Source organism: Amphibalanus amphitrite, unplaced genomic scaffold (assembly GCF_019059575.1).
Source record: "Amphibalanus amphitrite isolate SeventyFive unplaced genomic scaffold, NRLGWU_Aamphi_draft 000542F_arrow, whole genome shotgun sequence".
NCBI classification, from domain to species: domain Eukaryota; kingdom Metazoa; phylum Arthropoda; class Thecostraca; order Balanomorpha; family Balanidae; genus Amphibalanus; species Amphibalanus amphitrite.
In genome coordinates this window covers 247098-262500 of record NW_024882036.1, presented here as the reverse complement: position 1 = coordinate 262500, position 15403 = coordinate 247098, and the positions used below count along the sequence as shown (strand labels likewise).

The 15403-nt window shown below is 51.4% G+C and overlaps 2 protein-coding genes across 3 annotated transcripts in view; both read left to right on the top strand.

Moving 5' to 3' along the window:
• The window catches only part of LOC122393561 (serine protease 56-like), an 8340-nt gene extending 331 nt beyond the window's left edge, over positions 1–8009 (top strand). Inside the window, exons 1-7 of the mRNA XM_043389740.1 lie at positions 1–477; positions 3751–4118; positions 4435–4497; positions 5410–5540; positions 5914–6158; positions 7205–7365; positions 7654–8009. The exon at positions 1–477 is cut by the window's left edge and continues 331 nt beyond it. Coding sequence (XP_043245675.1) covers positions 3753–4118; positions 4435–4497; positions 5410–5540; positions 5914–6158; positions 7205–7365; positions 7654–7875 — 1188 coding nt within the window. The 5' untranslated portion in view covers positions 1–477; positions 3751–3752 and the 3' untranslated portion in view covers positions 7876–8009. The remainder of the gene's footprint in view (positions 478–3750; positions 4119–4434; positions 4498–5409; positions 5541–5913; positions 6159–7204; positions 7366–7653) is intronic.
• A 1451-nt stretch (positions 8010–9460) lies between these two features.
• Positions 9461–15142, top strand: LOC122393576 (DNA-binding protein SMUBP-2-like). Of its 2 annotated transcripts, none has more exons than XM_043389758.1 (3): positions 9461–9729; positions 12248–12469; positions 12731–15142. In XM_043389758.1, the coding sequence occupies exons 2-3, from the start codon at positions 12278–12280 to the stop codon at positions 14573–14575; spliced, it is 2037 nt and encodes a 678-aa protein (XP_043245693.1). In that variant the 5' UTR covers positions 9461–9729; positions 12248–12277; the 3' UTR covers positions 14576–15142. The 2 variants fall into 2 exon arrangements, with proteins under 2 accessions (XP_043245693.1, XP_043245692.1); XM_043389757.1 differs by having other exon boundaries at positions 9494–10066.
• Positions 15143–15403: the final 261 nt, after the last annotated feature.

Below are 15403 nucleotides of genomic sequence, written 5' to 3'. Positions count from 1 at the left end.
GAGCAGCTCACCCGGCGCCCAGCGGCTAGGACGACCCTCTCGACAGTGAACAGTCGTGACGATTTATTTCCAAACAGCACCCACTGTGCATCGGAACACGATGATGCAACTCACCGCGTGCTCGCTGAGCCGGCTCGCGTCGAGGATGAAGGATGGCATCGTGAGTGAGCGCCATGTCACCGGCGGTCGGTCCCCCGGATCCGCCAGCTCGTCACAGCTGGATCCGGAGATGGATCCGGAGGTGGATCCGCCCGGATCCGCTTCCGGGAGCCACTCGGGACCGGTCGTAAAATCAGTGTGCATCTGCGAGGCGCCTGTCAGTCTCGACCACAGAGTGGGGGGGGGGGGGGGGGGGGGGTTAGTCGTCAGAGGGGGTGAGACCCGGCACCAATCGTGGCTGGTACGGCGGTCAGTACGCCAGAACGGCGGCAGAACGGCGGCGTCTGCGGAGCCGGGAGCACGTCCCTTCCGAAGCAGGTGAGGAGGCCGTGCTCTATTCGATCTCTGCTGTCCTCTGCTATGTGTCCTCTAACTCTGATCTCAGCTTCTGGGGTACAATTTCATGTTTCTGTTGATTTAATTATTTATTTATTTATTTATCTATTTATTTATTTTTCTATTTATTCATTATTTCCTGTGGTATCTTTCCGACGCGCAGGTAGTTGATTTGTCATAAAAGTTTAGTTCATCTGGCAAAATATCGAAATTCTAACGTAAGCAGTTTGCTGAAACCGCAACAAAAACTCATGTTACTTAGTGCCTACTCATCCTAATTTTTAACGATGTCGTAAGACACCCAAAAACTGCTTTCACATCTATCGAATCTAGCGACTCGCAGTTAAAATATGCTGTTCCATGTCATAGTTTTTCTGCTCAAGGTCAAAGCCCTTTTACAAAAAAACCTCATAGCGTATCTTCAATGGGTTCAAGACTGAGTTGGCTTTAAACCTTTACCAAGCCTTCAACTCCAAGCTGTATCGATGCTGACTGGCTTCCCATTTTCGGTGACTAGCATAACTCATAAACTACACCTTTTTAGGCTCAAGTTCGAATAAGTAAAGTTCAAATTCGAATAAGTCAAATTCATAGTGGAAGACGCCAAGTGCAAAATCGAATACCTCAAGCTCAAATTGAGATATGCCAACTTCAAATTGGAAGAAGTCAAACGCAATTTCGACTTACTCAAGATCAAATTCGAATACGTCAAATTCAAATTAGAATAAGACAAATTCAATTTTATCGCAGCTACCTACCGTAAATAAGTAGAGTTTTTATGATGCTTTTATTATTACGAGCGAGCGAGCGCAGCGAGCGAAGCGAGCGAAGCGAGCGAAGCGAGTCTTTTCAATATAACGGAAAAATCTCAGTATGAGCGGCCCGGCCCGGCCCGGCCCGGCCTGTAACGCTTTTGAGAGGCTTATATCTCAGCAACCGCTGGACCGATTGGTCTGCGGTCTTTTTTGCTGGGTAGCCCCATCCCTTTTACCCCGTAATTGACAACTTTTGATACATCTCAGTGACCGTCGTGGCACGTACCACGTGAAAAGTCAAGGGTGTTCAAGCTGTTTTGCAAAAGTAGTGATTTTGAGAGGCTCATATCTCAGCAGCCGCTTGGGCGATTGACTTGCGGTAATTTTTATAGGGTAGCTGCATCCTTTCTACCAAAAATAGGATACTCTCGATGCATGTGGGTCAGCCCCAGTGCACGTGCAAAATACAACAATAAGAGGTGTCAAATTTGTTCCCATTTTAATAACTCGGTAATTACTGGGGCGATTTCGCTGAAACTTGGCATACAGGTAGGCACCCACCAGGCAATGCATTCCCATGTGTTGCGGTTAAGGCGCTACTGCACGTGCGCACGTGCAGGGGGCGCTTCCAGATCTCGAGAACGGCTGGGCCGATTGCGCTCAAATTTGGTACACGGTTGGGGACCAGTTAGTAGGGTACCGTGCAAAAGTCAGTTTGGACCCAGTTTGCACATGCGCACGTGCAGAATGCCGCTTCCAGATCTCAGGAACGGCTGGGCCGATTGCGTTCAAATTTGGCACACCGCTAGCGACCGGTTAGAAGGGTGCTTTGCGCAAGCCCGTTGGAAATACCCTCTCGCCCTTCCGCACGTGCAGGGCTCACTATCTCGCTCGCTCGTTCTTCGCCCAAAAGGCGTTTTACTGGTTATATTATTATTATAATATGCTATTATTATTATGATTTGCTAATCGTCATCTACCTTCGATCGACTTTGGCTGTCGACTCCCATCTCGCCCCGTCTCTTTTCGATAAAAGACTGTGCGTCATCAACTACATATCTCCGTTTTTTATTACGCAGTTCGCAGCTCTGCCAGGGCGACGCGGTCTATGCTCGACACGAAACGGAAATCTGCCATTTGAAAACTTGTGCCCATAGTATGCAAAAATGTCCCGCTATCATGAACTCATATTTACACAAAGCTGACAGCCAGCGACGATGTCAGACTGGGCAGTGGCGGGGAGAGCGAGCTGTGTAGCGGCCAACTGGTTCACGTGTAGCGGAACTGTCTGACAGCTCAAGATCGCTGACATCCCTGACGGTGTCCAAGCCATCCATTGCTTCGAGTCAATTGTCATTGCAATTACTTTTGCTCCAATTGTAAAGCTTAATTTTTCAATTTTAGACTGCATATGCTTTGCATTTACCCTGGACCTATTTTACCGCATAAGTAGGTATGATACGTACATATTTCTCGACATTTTATTTTTCACGCGCTCGTAAAAAGAAAACAAACGCATTCGTCCATTATCAAAGTACTTGCATTGTGACTGAAAATGTCATGCATTCGGTGACGAAAAAATGATCTATAATGATAAAGGATGACAAATAAACAAACACTACTAATACAAGACGAAATTGAAGTTGCCTTATTCTAATTTGAATTTGGCGTATTCGAATTTGATCTTGAGTAAGACGTAGTTGCATTGTGCATTGGTTGCATTTGACTTCTTCCAATTTGATGTTGGCATATCTCAATTTGAGCTTGAGGCATCCGATTTTGTATTTGACATCTTCCAATATGAAGTTGACTTATTCGAATTTGAACTTGACTTATTCGAACTTGAGCCTAAAAAGGTGTAGTTGAATAACCGATCAACCAACATAACTAATTAACATGTTAGACATAGTTTGACACGACCAAAGCTGTTTTAATGCATAAATATTGTCTGTTAAATAACGACAATAAGTGGGTACCCCTTTACCACGCGCAGTGAAAGGGGGGTGAGTTTCGCTTACCCCTCTTCTTTTTCAAATATCTCACGCCGTAATCATTCTATTAACGCCAAATTTTCAGCACCAGCCTTAAAATGAATTGCACCTCTTTCCGTGATTGCAATAGGTAAAGCGGTCCACAGACTACGTGCGCGGTCCACTGCGCGTGTTAAAATACATTTCTTTATTTTTATAATTAATAAAGTTTCTATAACAGCAGCCGAAAGTTATCGGGGAGAATAAAAATTATCCTTTTTCCAACCAGTTAAAACAGCACGAGCCGAAAACATCTCGTTTAGTTATGGTCGTATTTTTGGTCGCTTATCTATTTACATAGTGAGATCAAGTGAATTTAATTCATTGACATACACAGTGGTTCTCAAAAGGGTGCTCAGCATTCAGTGTGCACTTATCACGAACATTTCACTCTTTTACGTCCTTCTATACGTTATCGCAACGTAACCCAGCATCGTCGACCACTGACTGACCTGCGGTCAACTCCACAGAGATGGCCGCCCTCCTCTGGCTGTTGGTCCTCCTCCGAGTGACATCCGGCGTGCCCACGACACCCGTCACCCTCACGGCCGAGGACCAGGCCTTTCTGGAGGACTTTTTCTCCTCGGCCGCAGCTCAGGCGGCGGCGGACGGCCCCTCAGAGCCCTCCCCCGTCCCGGCCTGCCGGTGTGTGCCCGCCGGCTGCTGCGGTCAGGACGTGACCTTGACCCCGGCGCGGGTGTCGGGCAGCGGTCAGCTGGACGAGAGGTCAGGTCACTCGGCCCCGGCCGCGGGCTGTCGGGGACGGGGGAACGTGTGCTGTCCACCCGAGGAGGTTGTGGACGGCACCCACTGCCGGCAGGGCGGCGGAGAATCCAAGGTGGGTATATCGGGTCCAGGCTGAGAAGAAAATGGTATGGCTCGAGTATGGCTATGAGGGAAGTTCTGTCCTCCTTTTTATAATGTTTGTATCGTTTGGATCAATATCTTAGTCGCCATATCAGTGAAAAGATTCGAAATGAGTCACCTTAACGAATCACGTCGACGATTATACATGAAACGTGTGTAGGCATAAAAGATACAATGAAGTACGAAAGATTCCTTAAAATTGCGATCGATTATGAATTTGGTCCATGTCAGGATTGAAATCTATTGACTACTTTTTTACAACATAATGACACGTTTTGCTCCTACAGAACGGGACAGCAAATCAGTCTCAAGAGCCCGGGTGCGGCACAAGAACCAGCGTCGCAAGCCATGTAAGTTGGCTCTAGTAAGTCTCGGCATACTGACAGTCGGTAAAAACTATAAAGTGTAAGCGCAATTTCATGATGGCTCAACTTTGATACGCTCAACAGCATTTAACTGTTGAATGGTCTTCATGCTACGATGCCATAGATATGCCAGATAACTTATGCTTTGGCGTGATCTTATAGCTATTGCTATCACCAGGACGCATCTTAATCTTTTGGCCACTGATGCGCATTTATGATAACATAACCGTGATAAACGCCCACCCCACACTCATCAGACGTTTTGATTTTCTTAGGACCTACCTTCAGTTGAATTTAGATCTCATGTTAGATTTACCTGACATTCAGTTACGCTTTAAATCTTACGTTCGTGCTTCTAATTCCAATCGCATGCCGATCCCCTAGCACGCAATTCGTCAGGCGATGCGTGCTCATGTCCAGGGATTAGGTTAGCGGTGCTCTGTGATGTTCTAGTTTGATCACTGTTGACAAGTTGTTGTCAGCTCAAGTTGAAGTGTCCTGACAAGTTGTAATGAACGTTTTTGGCTTAGAGGCGAAATGCACCGACGTGATGTATCATTATTCAGTGAAGCGTTCTCCGTGGCTTTACTGATAACGGCGTATGTGGTTGTGGTATGTTACAGGGAACAATCATGTGCCCCATCCTGTTTGCTCCCTGTCAGAAGCACAGACATAACGCTGTGTAAAGATGACAGGCAGCGACAGCTTGCTTCAGATAGCCGCTCGACAGTTTGCTGTCAGAGGCGCAGTGTCCTCCATTCATTTTTTCCAATGAATCACTATCTGCCGAAAGCCGATGTGGGCTACAGAAGATGTCACAGCTCCGGTCTCACTCGCTCTCACCCGTTCTGCAGCCGATCACCGTGTGTATATCGGACAATCTGCGGCGTGTTTCAGGGCGACGAGGTGACGCCCGGCCAGTTTCCGTGGCTGGTGACTGTTTGGGAGCAGGGAGGGACCCACCTGCGCGGGGCCGGAGTCCTCATCCACGCCAAGATCGTCGTCACTGCCGCACACATCGTCGAAGAGTAAGACATGATGAATTAACGAGAAAGTTTACTTTCCGTACCTATCCGATAATATTTTTGTTTTGTTTTCGGAACAGGAAGCCCGCGCACACTTCTAGGCTCCTTTGACATCTATTTCCGTAATATTGACGCACTTATATTAGCTTAAATGTTTTGACGTTCACGGTTCATATATGTAGCTCAAAAGTATTTGATGATAGTACAGGCCAAATATACTTTCTCCGTACCTAACTGCCTGGACGTTTGATTTTTTTTCGGTTGGCATAGTAAAGCAGGTTTGATCTGAATATGATACCACAATTACTTTTCTTATTGCTTCAGCTTTGATGCTCGCAAGAGAAAATAGATATAAACTCTGATTATTCCCCCACAGCGAGCCGGTCGAGTCTCTCGTGGTCCGCCTGCCCTCGGGCACCGGCGGCGACCTCACTGTGGCCGAGTCCGTACTGCATATCGACTGGGGTGGCAGGGCGCGCTACCACGACCTGGCGGTGCTGCGACTCTCTGAGGCCGTCCCAATCGGTCCTTCTGTGACCCCCGCCTGCCTGGGGCCGGCCACACTGGACCCCGGCGAACCGTCTCAGCTCAGCGGCTGTCAGACCGTACAGATTATCGACGGTAAGGCGCGCGGCGGATTAGAGCCGCCGGATTAGGGCGCCTTCTGCGTGTTTTCGTGTTGTGGTTGAGGAGCCTGTCGGAGGGTACGGCTGAATGGTGTGGCGTGACCGACTGGAGGCGAAGTGGGCCTGTTTTCTACGAGAGAACGGCTGTAAGGCTAGTTCGGCGTCTCTGTCGGAGCGTTTGATGTGCATCATTTTTAGCTTTCGGACAACTTGATGCGAAACTGAAGCATACAGTCGTTTCTTCCGAAATTGATTTTTCCTCTGGCTGCTGGTATTGATATAACTGTACCATATCCGTCAATCGACAACATAACTTTCGTGCCCTTCCATTTTCGCTCCTTCGCGAATTGTTGGGGAATTGCGGATCACCGAGTGGACTACACATTCCCAAAAACTACACCAATGCACGGTCCTACTCCCCCGTGGTACACAGCGCGTGCCACGAGCCAAGTAACGGCATCATAGCTCTCTCCCGTACTGGTTCCTGATATATGGTCGAACTGTAGTTATAACTAGTCAAACTTCACGCCGTTGCACTCGCGATATTTGCTTATCTTTTTATCGCAACACTTAGCCCCCCCCCTCTCTCTCTCTCTCTCTCTCTCTCTCTCTCTCTCTCTCTCTCTCTCTCTCTCTCTCCTCTGTCGTGACCCCTGGCGCCCTCTCTGTTCCCACAGGAACGGAACAGCTCAGTCCGCGCCACCCCTCCGTCTATGGTGACTCCATGTCTATGGAGCGTCTATGTCTATGGTGACTTCATGTCTATCGTGACTCCATGTCTATGGTGACTCCATGACTGTGGTGACCATCTGTCTATGGTGACTCATGTCTATGGTGACCCTCTATCTATGGTGACCCGCTGTCTATGGTGACCCTCTGTCTATGGTGACCCCTCTGACTATGGTGACCCCTCTGTCTGGTGGGCCTGGCACCCCCCCCTGTCTATTGGTGACCCTATGTCTCAATTGGTGACCCTTGGCACTCCCTCTGTCTATGGCACTCCCTCCGTCTATAGTGACCCCTGGCGCCCTCTGTTCCCAGAGCAGCGGGCCGCCTCGGTTCGCGCCACCTCGGTCCAACTCCTGACGCGAGATCAGTGTGAGGCGGGTCTGAAGGCCACCGGTAAACTGCCAGAGACGTTCGGACTCCACTACTCGTTCATCTGCGCCGCCACCGAGCCGGGCTCAGAGTCGGCCTGCCGGGTTAGTGGGGTCATGGGGTGACACTGTGGAGTGAAGAGACTGTGGATTAACGACTGTGAAGATTAGGGAGTGCGGAGTAAGGGTAGACTATCGGCTATGAGTACTGTGTGCTGTGGACTCTTGGCTGTTGATTTTAGCTAGAACTTGGAATTTAGACGACGACGACTATTGATCTTTCATCACCATGTCTCTCTGTTATTAACATTGCCCCCTCTCTTCCCGCCCTTCCAGACCGACTCTGGTGACCCTCCCTCTCTCCCTGTTGACCTCCCCTCTCCCCCTCTTCAGACCGACTCGGGCGCCCCTCTGACCTGCGATGACCCGGCTCGCCCCGGCCGGACCGTGCTGGTCGGCCTGCTCTCCTGGAACGCCGCGTGTCGCGGCCGGCTCGGCTGGCCGGACGTGTATACCAGGATGGCGGACGTGGACACGTTCTGTTGGCTGGAGAGGACCGTCACCAGGATGGTGGAGCAGTCGACACCCTTCTTCGGAGAGCCGCTCTGTATGTGAGCGGCAGTGGACGGAGAGAGAGTGGGGGAGAGGGAGAGGAGTGGGGGAGAAGGATCCGAGAGACAGCGGGGTCACTAGAGAATCGGTCAGGGCAAAAAAAAAACGAAGAAATAATATAGACGTGTTGGAGGAAATGGTGGGTTGTACTGTTTTTTTTTTTTCGCTGCGCAGACGTTTTGTCGCGATAGTGACTGAAATGGTTCTATGCCCGTGGGTATTTTATTACGAGTGTATAATAGGTCATGGTGGTCCGTTAACCCTATTAGTGGCAGGGGGGGGGGTTGTTTTTATCCACCCCTCAGGTTTTTCGGGAATATCTCCGGAACCGCTGAAGCTACGATGCTGAAATTTTCTGACTTTTCCTAAAACTAAATTGGGCACATTCCCTGAAAATTTCAAGTTCATAACTTTACCAGGGGCGGCTCCAGAGCACTGGGAATTGGGGGGTCCTATTCGTGAAGCGAGTCGACATTTTTTAATTTTTATTTTTTTAGAAATGTAGATCACGTTGAGCGAAATCGAATGCCGTTTGAATTTTGAAAATCGGCCCGTTAGATCTCGAGATATCAAGGGGGGGTCGTAAACAGCCCCCCCCTGCCACTAATAGGGGTAGCCAGGAGCCTGCCACTAATAGGGTTAATGGATATACGGCTCATTTTACGGATGCAAAGCGCTTTGATGTTTGAATGACTTATTATTTATCAGCAAGTTAATCGACGATCAATATTTGCGTTGCTGCTGAAATATTGCCTGAAATTTTATTTGGGCAATGATTTGCGATTTGCGACTCATGTGATTAGGAGCCGTACTGAACACTGGTATAATTTTGCGGTTACGAGAGATGATGTTTTAACTATGCTTCAATGTCGGCCTTTATCGTGTTTATTTTTCTTTAGCTATCGGTTAATCAATCACAATGAACAGTTTGAAAGCAAAATCATACCATGGATTATATAGTATTGGAGGATCACGGTTTTCAGTCAACTAACGGGACGTTTCGTTTTATAAATAGGTATATTGCATCCTTTAGCATGTCACACGTAAATATTTCTGCCATGAACTCTTGCAGAGAAAACTGCAAAATATATTTCTAAAAAATATTGAAGTTCAGTTTTCCTTCAAACTTGCATCCTTAAGTTTTATGACGTTTGAAAGACATTGAAGGTATTCTGGAGTGAAAATGAGGCTGGGGCGGTATATTGAATGAAAAGGGGATACGTTGTATAGAGACGGTAATCTGCAGCACACCATTGGATCACTCTACCTATCCCCCTTCTGTTTGTTTTAGTTCCTCGTTTCCAACAAAATCCTTGTTTATGCATTCTCATCTTGCATTACTCACCAGACTTTCCCACATTGAGACGCTTTGTGTATCTCCATCTCGTGATGAAATTGATGTGTCAGGAAGTATCTCACACAAACACACAATTTCCCGGCCTGGCCCTCCCGCCCTACCGTGCCGGGCGCTCATAACCCAGTCAGTGGAGGTCAGTTTGGGGAACGGGCCCTGTCAGCCGTCCGGGGAACCCCACCGGAACTGCCGGTCCCGGCGGACCCGCCGGCCCGCTGAGGCTGCACCATTCCGTGGGTATACCGCAGTCAGTTGTCCGACCACGGAACAGGGCCGGGCTGGGCACACAGCAGCACGGGCGGCACCGGGCATACAACAAGGCCGCAGTGGCACCAGGGGACGACGGACGGCACAGGACACAGACGGCCTCAGGCCCTGGCAGTCTCAGCGGAATCCAGACTCAGCAGGGCGACTCTCAGCGGACTGAGAGTGGTGGAGCGTCTCTCAGCAGCATCTATACGGAGCGTCTCTTCACGGCCTCAGCGATCTCGTCTGGTCTAAAGGTGAGTCTGGGGCGGGCTGTCGGTATAGGGTTTGACCTAGCGGGTCGCCTTAGAAGGCCGTAAGAGGTCTCAGAGTGTCTCAGGATGTCTCAGAGTGCCTCAGAGTGTCTCAGGAGACCTCGGAAGGTGCTACGATCCGCTCCGAGCTGAGAGAGCCCGCGGCGCCGCGGCTGAGTCCGCCGCTGGGGCGCGGCGATACGGTTCGGTGGGGATCACGGACCAGTTTTGTGCCCACATGGTGCACCGCTGGTGAGCGCCGGCCGAGGCCGCAGCTGTGGCCGCCGGACAGGGAGGCAGGGAGAAGCAGAACGGCAGAGTGCGACGCTGCGACACCACGGTTAGTACGGCCTGTGTGTGTAATTTTGTCAGTTTGCCGCTTTTTTGTGGGGAAAAATAAGTTTTATCTTTTGGAATTGCTCACGAGTTAATTTTTGAAGTCTGAAATGCATTCGAGTGTGTCTGGTGACTGATATAGCTGGTTACCAATCACCATGTTTGCTGCTAGCCTGAGGTTCGCTACGACAGGCCCTCTGTTGGTGCAAAAAATGACAAATTTCGTTTCCATTTTAACTTGGAAACGGAACTTATGAACGGCAGCTATTTGAAAGTTGCTATCAACATCAAAATTGATATTCTATTTTAGTAATAACCCATTGCGACGAATTCTAGTTAGTAGGTACATGATGTTATGATTGCGTTGTCGCCGCCGGGGAAGTCACTGACGGGCACTTTTGACATCTATTTCATGTGATCACAAGAGCTAAGACCACTTTCTCTGTAAAGCCCCCGACCATTACCACTAATACGACATCTACTAGCGAAAATAATTCTTCGCTTGTAACGTATCGTTGAAAAGAAAAACAGAAAATGCTACGGATGAATAACTCAGTCAGCAACTGATCGCTACAGAGCCAACGTATACTGCTGTCGGTAGTGCAGCCAGCCTATGAGTCACGGCCGGCGAGTCAGCTGTTTTCACGAACACGTGATAACCGTGACGAACACTCTCGAGTCGATACACTCTCGTGACGGTGCTCACGGCGAGCGAGACATGTGCCGCTATCAGCCGTTCGCAGTCTTCCTCAGCCCGTGAGGTCCTCAGATATAGCCCAAAGCTGCTTCGGGGGAGTAGATGGCACTCCGCATTTCACCGGCTGGAGAAATAGAACACCAAACAACCAGTCACACACACAAAGGCACGTTACCTCGGTCTGTTTCCTGCTGACACAGCCGCCCTGTAACAAACGCTTGTGGCAACACCGGTGACGTGTTCCTACTATGACGCACCGCGCCATGCAGATGCAATGTGCTGCGGTCAAGGTCGACTCTGCAACAAACAGCTGTTGACGACAGCTCAGCACGGTATAGGGTGATGAGGCGGTCCCCGCAGCGTGGCGATCCCCGCAGCCGCGCTAACGGGTGGAGCTCATACTCGGCTACGCTTTGATTCCCAAGGGTCGATGCTTTATAAGCATATTCCCATGATTCATCATTTTTAGGGATAACTCATCATTATGAAAAAACATATTTGATGCTATTTCGGTGTTTAGCTTAGCTTATTAAAGGTTGGAAACTCAGCCGGACTGGATGAAGATTATCCATGTTACTATCTGCGTTTTTATTCTTTTAGGGCCACCTGCCACCCAGCCAAAGCGCTTGGCACGAATGGAGCAAGCCGCATATTTACGTATGAATACGTAAGATAAGTCACGACATTAGATTCCCCCTCCCCCAAAAGAAATGCTGCAGAAGGAGCGATGCCCGACACCATGTCTGAATTTTGATAAACTGGGCATCACTTTTCGCGAGAGTTAAACGTACATCTTAATTCCCTCAAATTTTCCTTCCTGCATTCACCAGGAGCGTCGGACAATTATGCTGTATGTGTTTAAACCTGTAAAAACCAAGGCCCTGAAATGCATTCATCTATCTCCTCAATAACCGCGTCGTTGGCCGGCATCCCGGAGCTAAACAGGCTGGTTCGTGTGCTCAGGTGGGCATGTTGAGACACAGATAAGCTATCGGGGTGGGGACTTTGAAACCCTGCATTCCGTACTGCATGCTGGCTGGCCATATCAGGCAGCTCGGTATCTATTGATCGACAGCGATATATGAAAGTGTTCATGATTGTCTATCAAATACCGATTTTATTAAAGATGCAGACACAGTTAGTTACCAAAATGATGAGTAGGCAGTGAAGGCACTCTAGCCTACTGCGTTAAGGTAATCGAAATTAAAGATAACTGCGCTTAGCTTTGCAAACAACTACTGGGAGTAATTCTCACTTCATGAGCAGTCACACGCTTTCAGTTATGTATAGACAATAAACATAGGTGGAGAGCTGAACCTCACACCCGAATATAACAATTACGTTTAATCTACGAAGGGCCTTGGAATTGTGATCACACCACATTGAATGTCCAAGGATATAAGGAAAATTTGACGTGTACTTATGTAGGGTTCAGCTTTCAAGTCCCAATTACTGATATGCGCCTTTTTGCGTTCCGTTTGTCTGCAGGAGTTCTGACGGTGCTAGCTCCCGTGCAATATGAGGGAGTCGCGATCAGAGACCCGGGGCGGCGGCAGCCGGGCCAGAGCCAAGAGCAGGAACAGGAAGGAGGCGGATACCACTGCTGACGTCGCCGCGACGGGGACGGTCTCCAAGGCGAGCGGTGCCTCCCAGCCAGATGTCGTGCCGCCAGATCCTCCCTCGCAGCCGGCACCGGATCCTCCCTCTGAGGTGAGTGGCCCTCTGGCAATGTGCAGACCAGTTCAGCAATAATGACTGGCTTATAGTCGGCGTGCAGTGACACTGCAGAAAGACTGATGGAGAACGGGGAGGGAGTTCTAGCGTAAAACCTAGAGGGATTTTGGACACAGGCGGAGGTGGAAAGAAGGTCCATCACAGAAAATGAAGAGAGTTGCGAAAGGGAATAAGTAAGACGTTTTAGCAGGGAACAGGAAGACAGGCCACTGATGGTCCCATCGTTTTCTGTTTCAGCCGCCACCCAAGCCGCTGAGCTGCAAGGAGCTGGTGAAGCTGCACCTCCATCTGCTGGAGAAGGAGCACAGGACCGAGGTGTGGGACCGCCAGCGCCTGTACGGCCGCGACCAGCTGCCGGGGCTGCTGGTGGTGCAGCAGCGCAGGACGCGGCACCGCTTCCACGAGCTGCTGCTGCGACCCGCCGCCGGTCGGGACGCGATGTTCCCCAGAAACTGCATCTCCAGCCGGGACAGCGTCAGGGTGCGCGTGGGCGAGCGGTGGCCCACGGCTGTCGTCCGGCACAAGACGGACTTCGAGCTCACTCTGGTGATGGACAAGAACAAGAGTAAACACGTCCCCCTGCACACGCTCGTGGACGTGCATAAGATGCACGACGACAGCACCCACGAGAGGATGTGCGCCGCCCTGAAGGCCCTCCCGTCGCTGAACTCCGGTCCGCTGGGATGTCTCCGGGCCACCCTGTTCGCCGAAGATGCCTGCCCGCTGGAGCCACCGGCGGCACAGCTGCCGCCGCAGCTCCTCGACGAAAGCGGCCAGCTGCGGCTCTTCAACACCCTGCTGGACCCGTCGCAGCGCGCGGCAGTGGAGTTCACCCTGCGCCAGCAGCGGCTGGCGATCATCCACGGGCCGGCCGGCACCGGGAAGACCACCACGGCCGTGGAGGCGATTCTGCAGCACGTGGAGCGAGGTCAGCGGGTGCTGGTGTGCGCGCCGTCCAACACTGCCGTGGACAACCTGCTGGAAAAACTGTGGGAGGCCGAGCTGGGAAACATGGTCCGACTGGGACATCCAGCGAGGATCCAGGAGAACCTGCTGGACTTTTGGATTGACCAATGCGCCGCCTACCTTCTCGATGACTGGGAGAAGAGATTGGGCGAGGACTGGAACGACATGCCCAACGAAAAGCAGCTGAAGAGAAAGGTCATCGAAGATGCGGAGGTGGTGCTGTGCACTCTGGCAACGGCCAGCGAGCAGGGGCCGCTGAAGCTCACCAAACAGGGTGGTGAGTTTGACCTGCTGGTGATCGACGAGGCCACGCAGGCGCTGGAGGCGGCCTGCTGGCTCGCCATACCGCGCGCCAAGAAAGTGCTCATGTTCGGGGATCCGGAGCAGCTGTCTCCGATGCTGCGGAACAAGTCGGCCGAGAAGGGCGGCCTGTCCGTGTCGCTGATGGAGCGCCAGCTGCAGCTGCACGGCGACGCGCTGGTGTGTAAGCTCGGCGTCCAGTACCGGATGAACGAGCACATCCAGGAGTGGTCGTCGGGCCGCTACTACGGCGGACTGCTCTCGGCGGCGCCGCACGTGCTGCGCCACCGGCTCTCCCAGCTGCCTGGGGTCCGGGACACAGCCGAGACTGGCCCGACGCTACTGCTGATCGACACGGCCGGCTGTCGCCTCGCCGAGTCCACTCCCGATCAGACCCGCTCTAGACAGAACCTCGGCGAGGCGGCGCTCGTGGCGGCGCATGCCGCCGCGCTGGCGGCCGACGGCCTCCTCCAGCAGCACATGGGAGTCATCACCCCGTACGCGGCTCAGACGGCGGCCGTGCGCGCGGCGCTGCGGCGTCATAAACTCCCCGACGTCGAGGTCAACACCGTGGACGGCTTCCAGGGCCGCGAGAAGGAGGCCATCCTACTGTCCCTGGTCCGCTCCAACCCGAACCGAGACGTGGGCTTCCTCGGCGACAAGCGACGGATCAACGTGGCGGTGACGCGCGCGCGTCGGCAGCTGTGCGTCGTCTGCGACACGGAGACGGTCTCCTCGGACGAGGTCCTCGCCTCGCTGGTGACGCACCTGCGGCGAAACGGCGAGGTGCGATCGGCGCGCAAATGTCGCCTGTGAGGGACCGGACATCTCACTGCAGAGCGTAACGCCACCTGGGAGTCACGATCCACAAGCTCTGAATGAGGACGCGGCACCTGCGAATCACAAGTCGCCACCTATAAATTGCGAGGCAGTGCTCTACACATGGAAAATTGCCACCTATTAGAGACCTGGCTTGGACAAACCCAGAGACAAAGTGTCAGGGAGTTAGCATCAGAAGAGTGTCGGTGCAAAGGCCCGAGGTTGGCAGGGGGAGGGGGGGGGTCAGGGGACCAGGCCCGGTGAGCTGCGTCAGTGATGTTTGCGGCACCGAGGCTTGGCGTCGTTGGGAGTTTTTAGGCGGATGCCAGTGATCTGGCTGTGAGGGCATTCAGCTGTGATGTCGGATGTGATAAGCGCCGGGATGCACAGAACAGAACTGATATACTATATTTTGATGTGTGAAATGTTTAAAGGGGTTGCATTTTAGCCTAGAATAGCTTCAATAAATTAGACGACTATCCTTTACTGTGTGCTATCAATAACGTCTTTTAACGATTACCGGCACTATCACATGAATGAATAATAAATATCAATAGGAATGAACGGTCGTTGAGCAGAATCATGGTGTACATACCTAATGCCTATCTCAGAATGTCTTGAACGAGACATATTTCGAATGTCAAATCTAATTTCACAGCCATCGCAGTTCCATAACCGTCACAGTTGCTGCAGTTGTCATACACGTAGTAACGCGACACAGCGACTACAGGGATTGCCAAACCCTCACCTCCCCACCAGTTTTAGATCGTCTCTGCGTACCCACCCCTCAAGTTCCCCGTAGTCCTAGTTAATCCTCCTGCCCGG

Coding starts and splice junctions, on each gene's coding strand:
- LOC122393576 (XM_043389758.1), top strand. CDS start 12,278: ATGAGGGAGTCGCGATCAGAGACCCGGGGCGGCGGCAGCCGGGCCAGA. Junction 12,470..12,730: donor CACCGGATCCTCCCTCTGAG/GTGAGTGGCCCT, acceptor TTTCTGTTTCAG/CCGCCACCCAAGCCGCTGAG.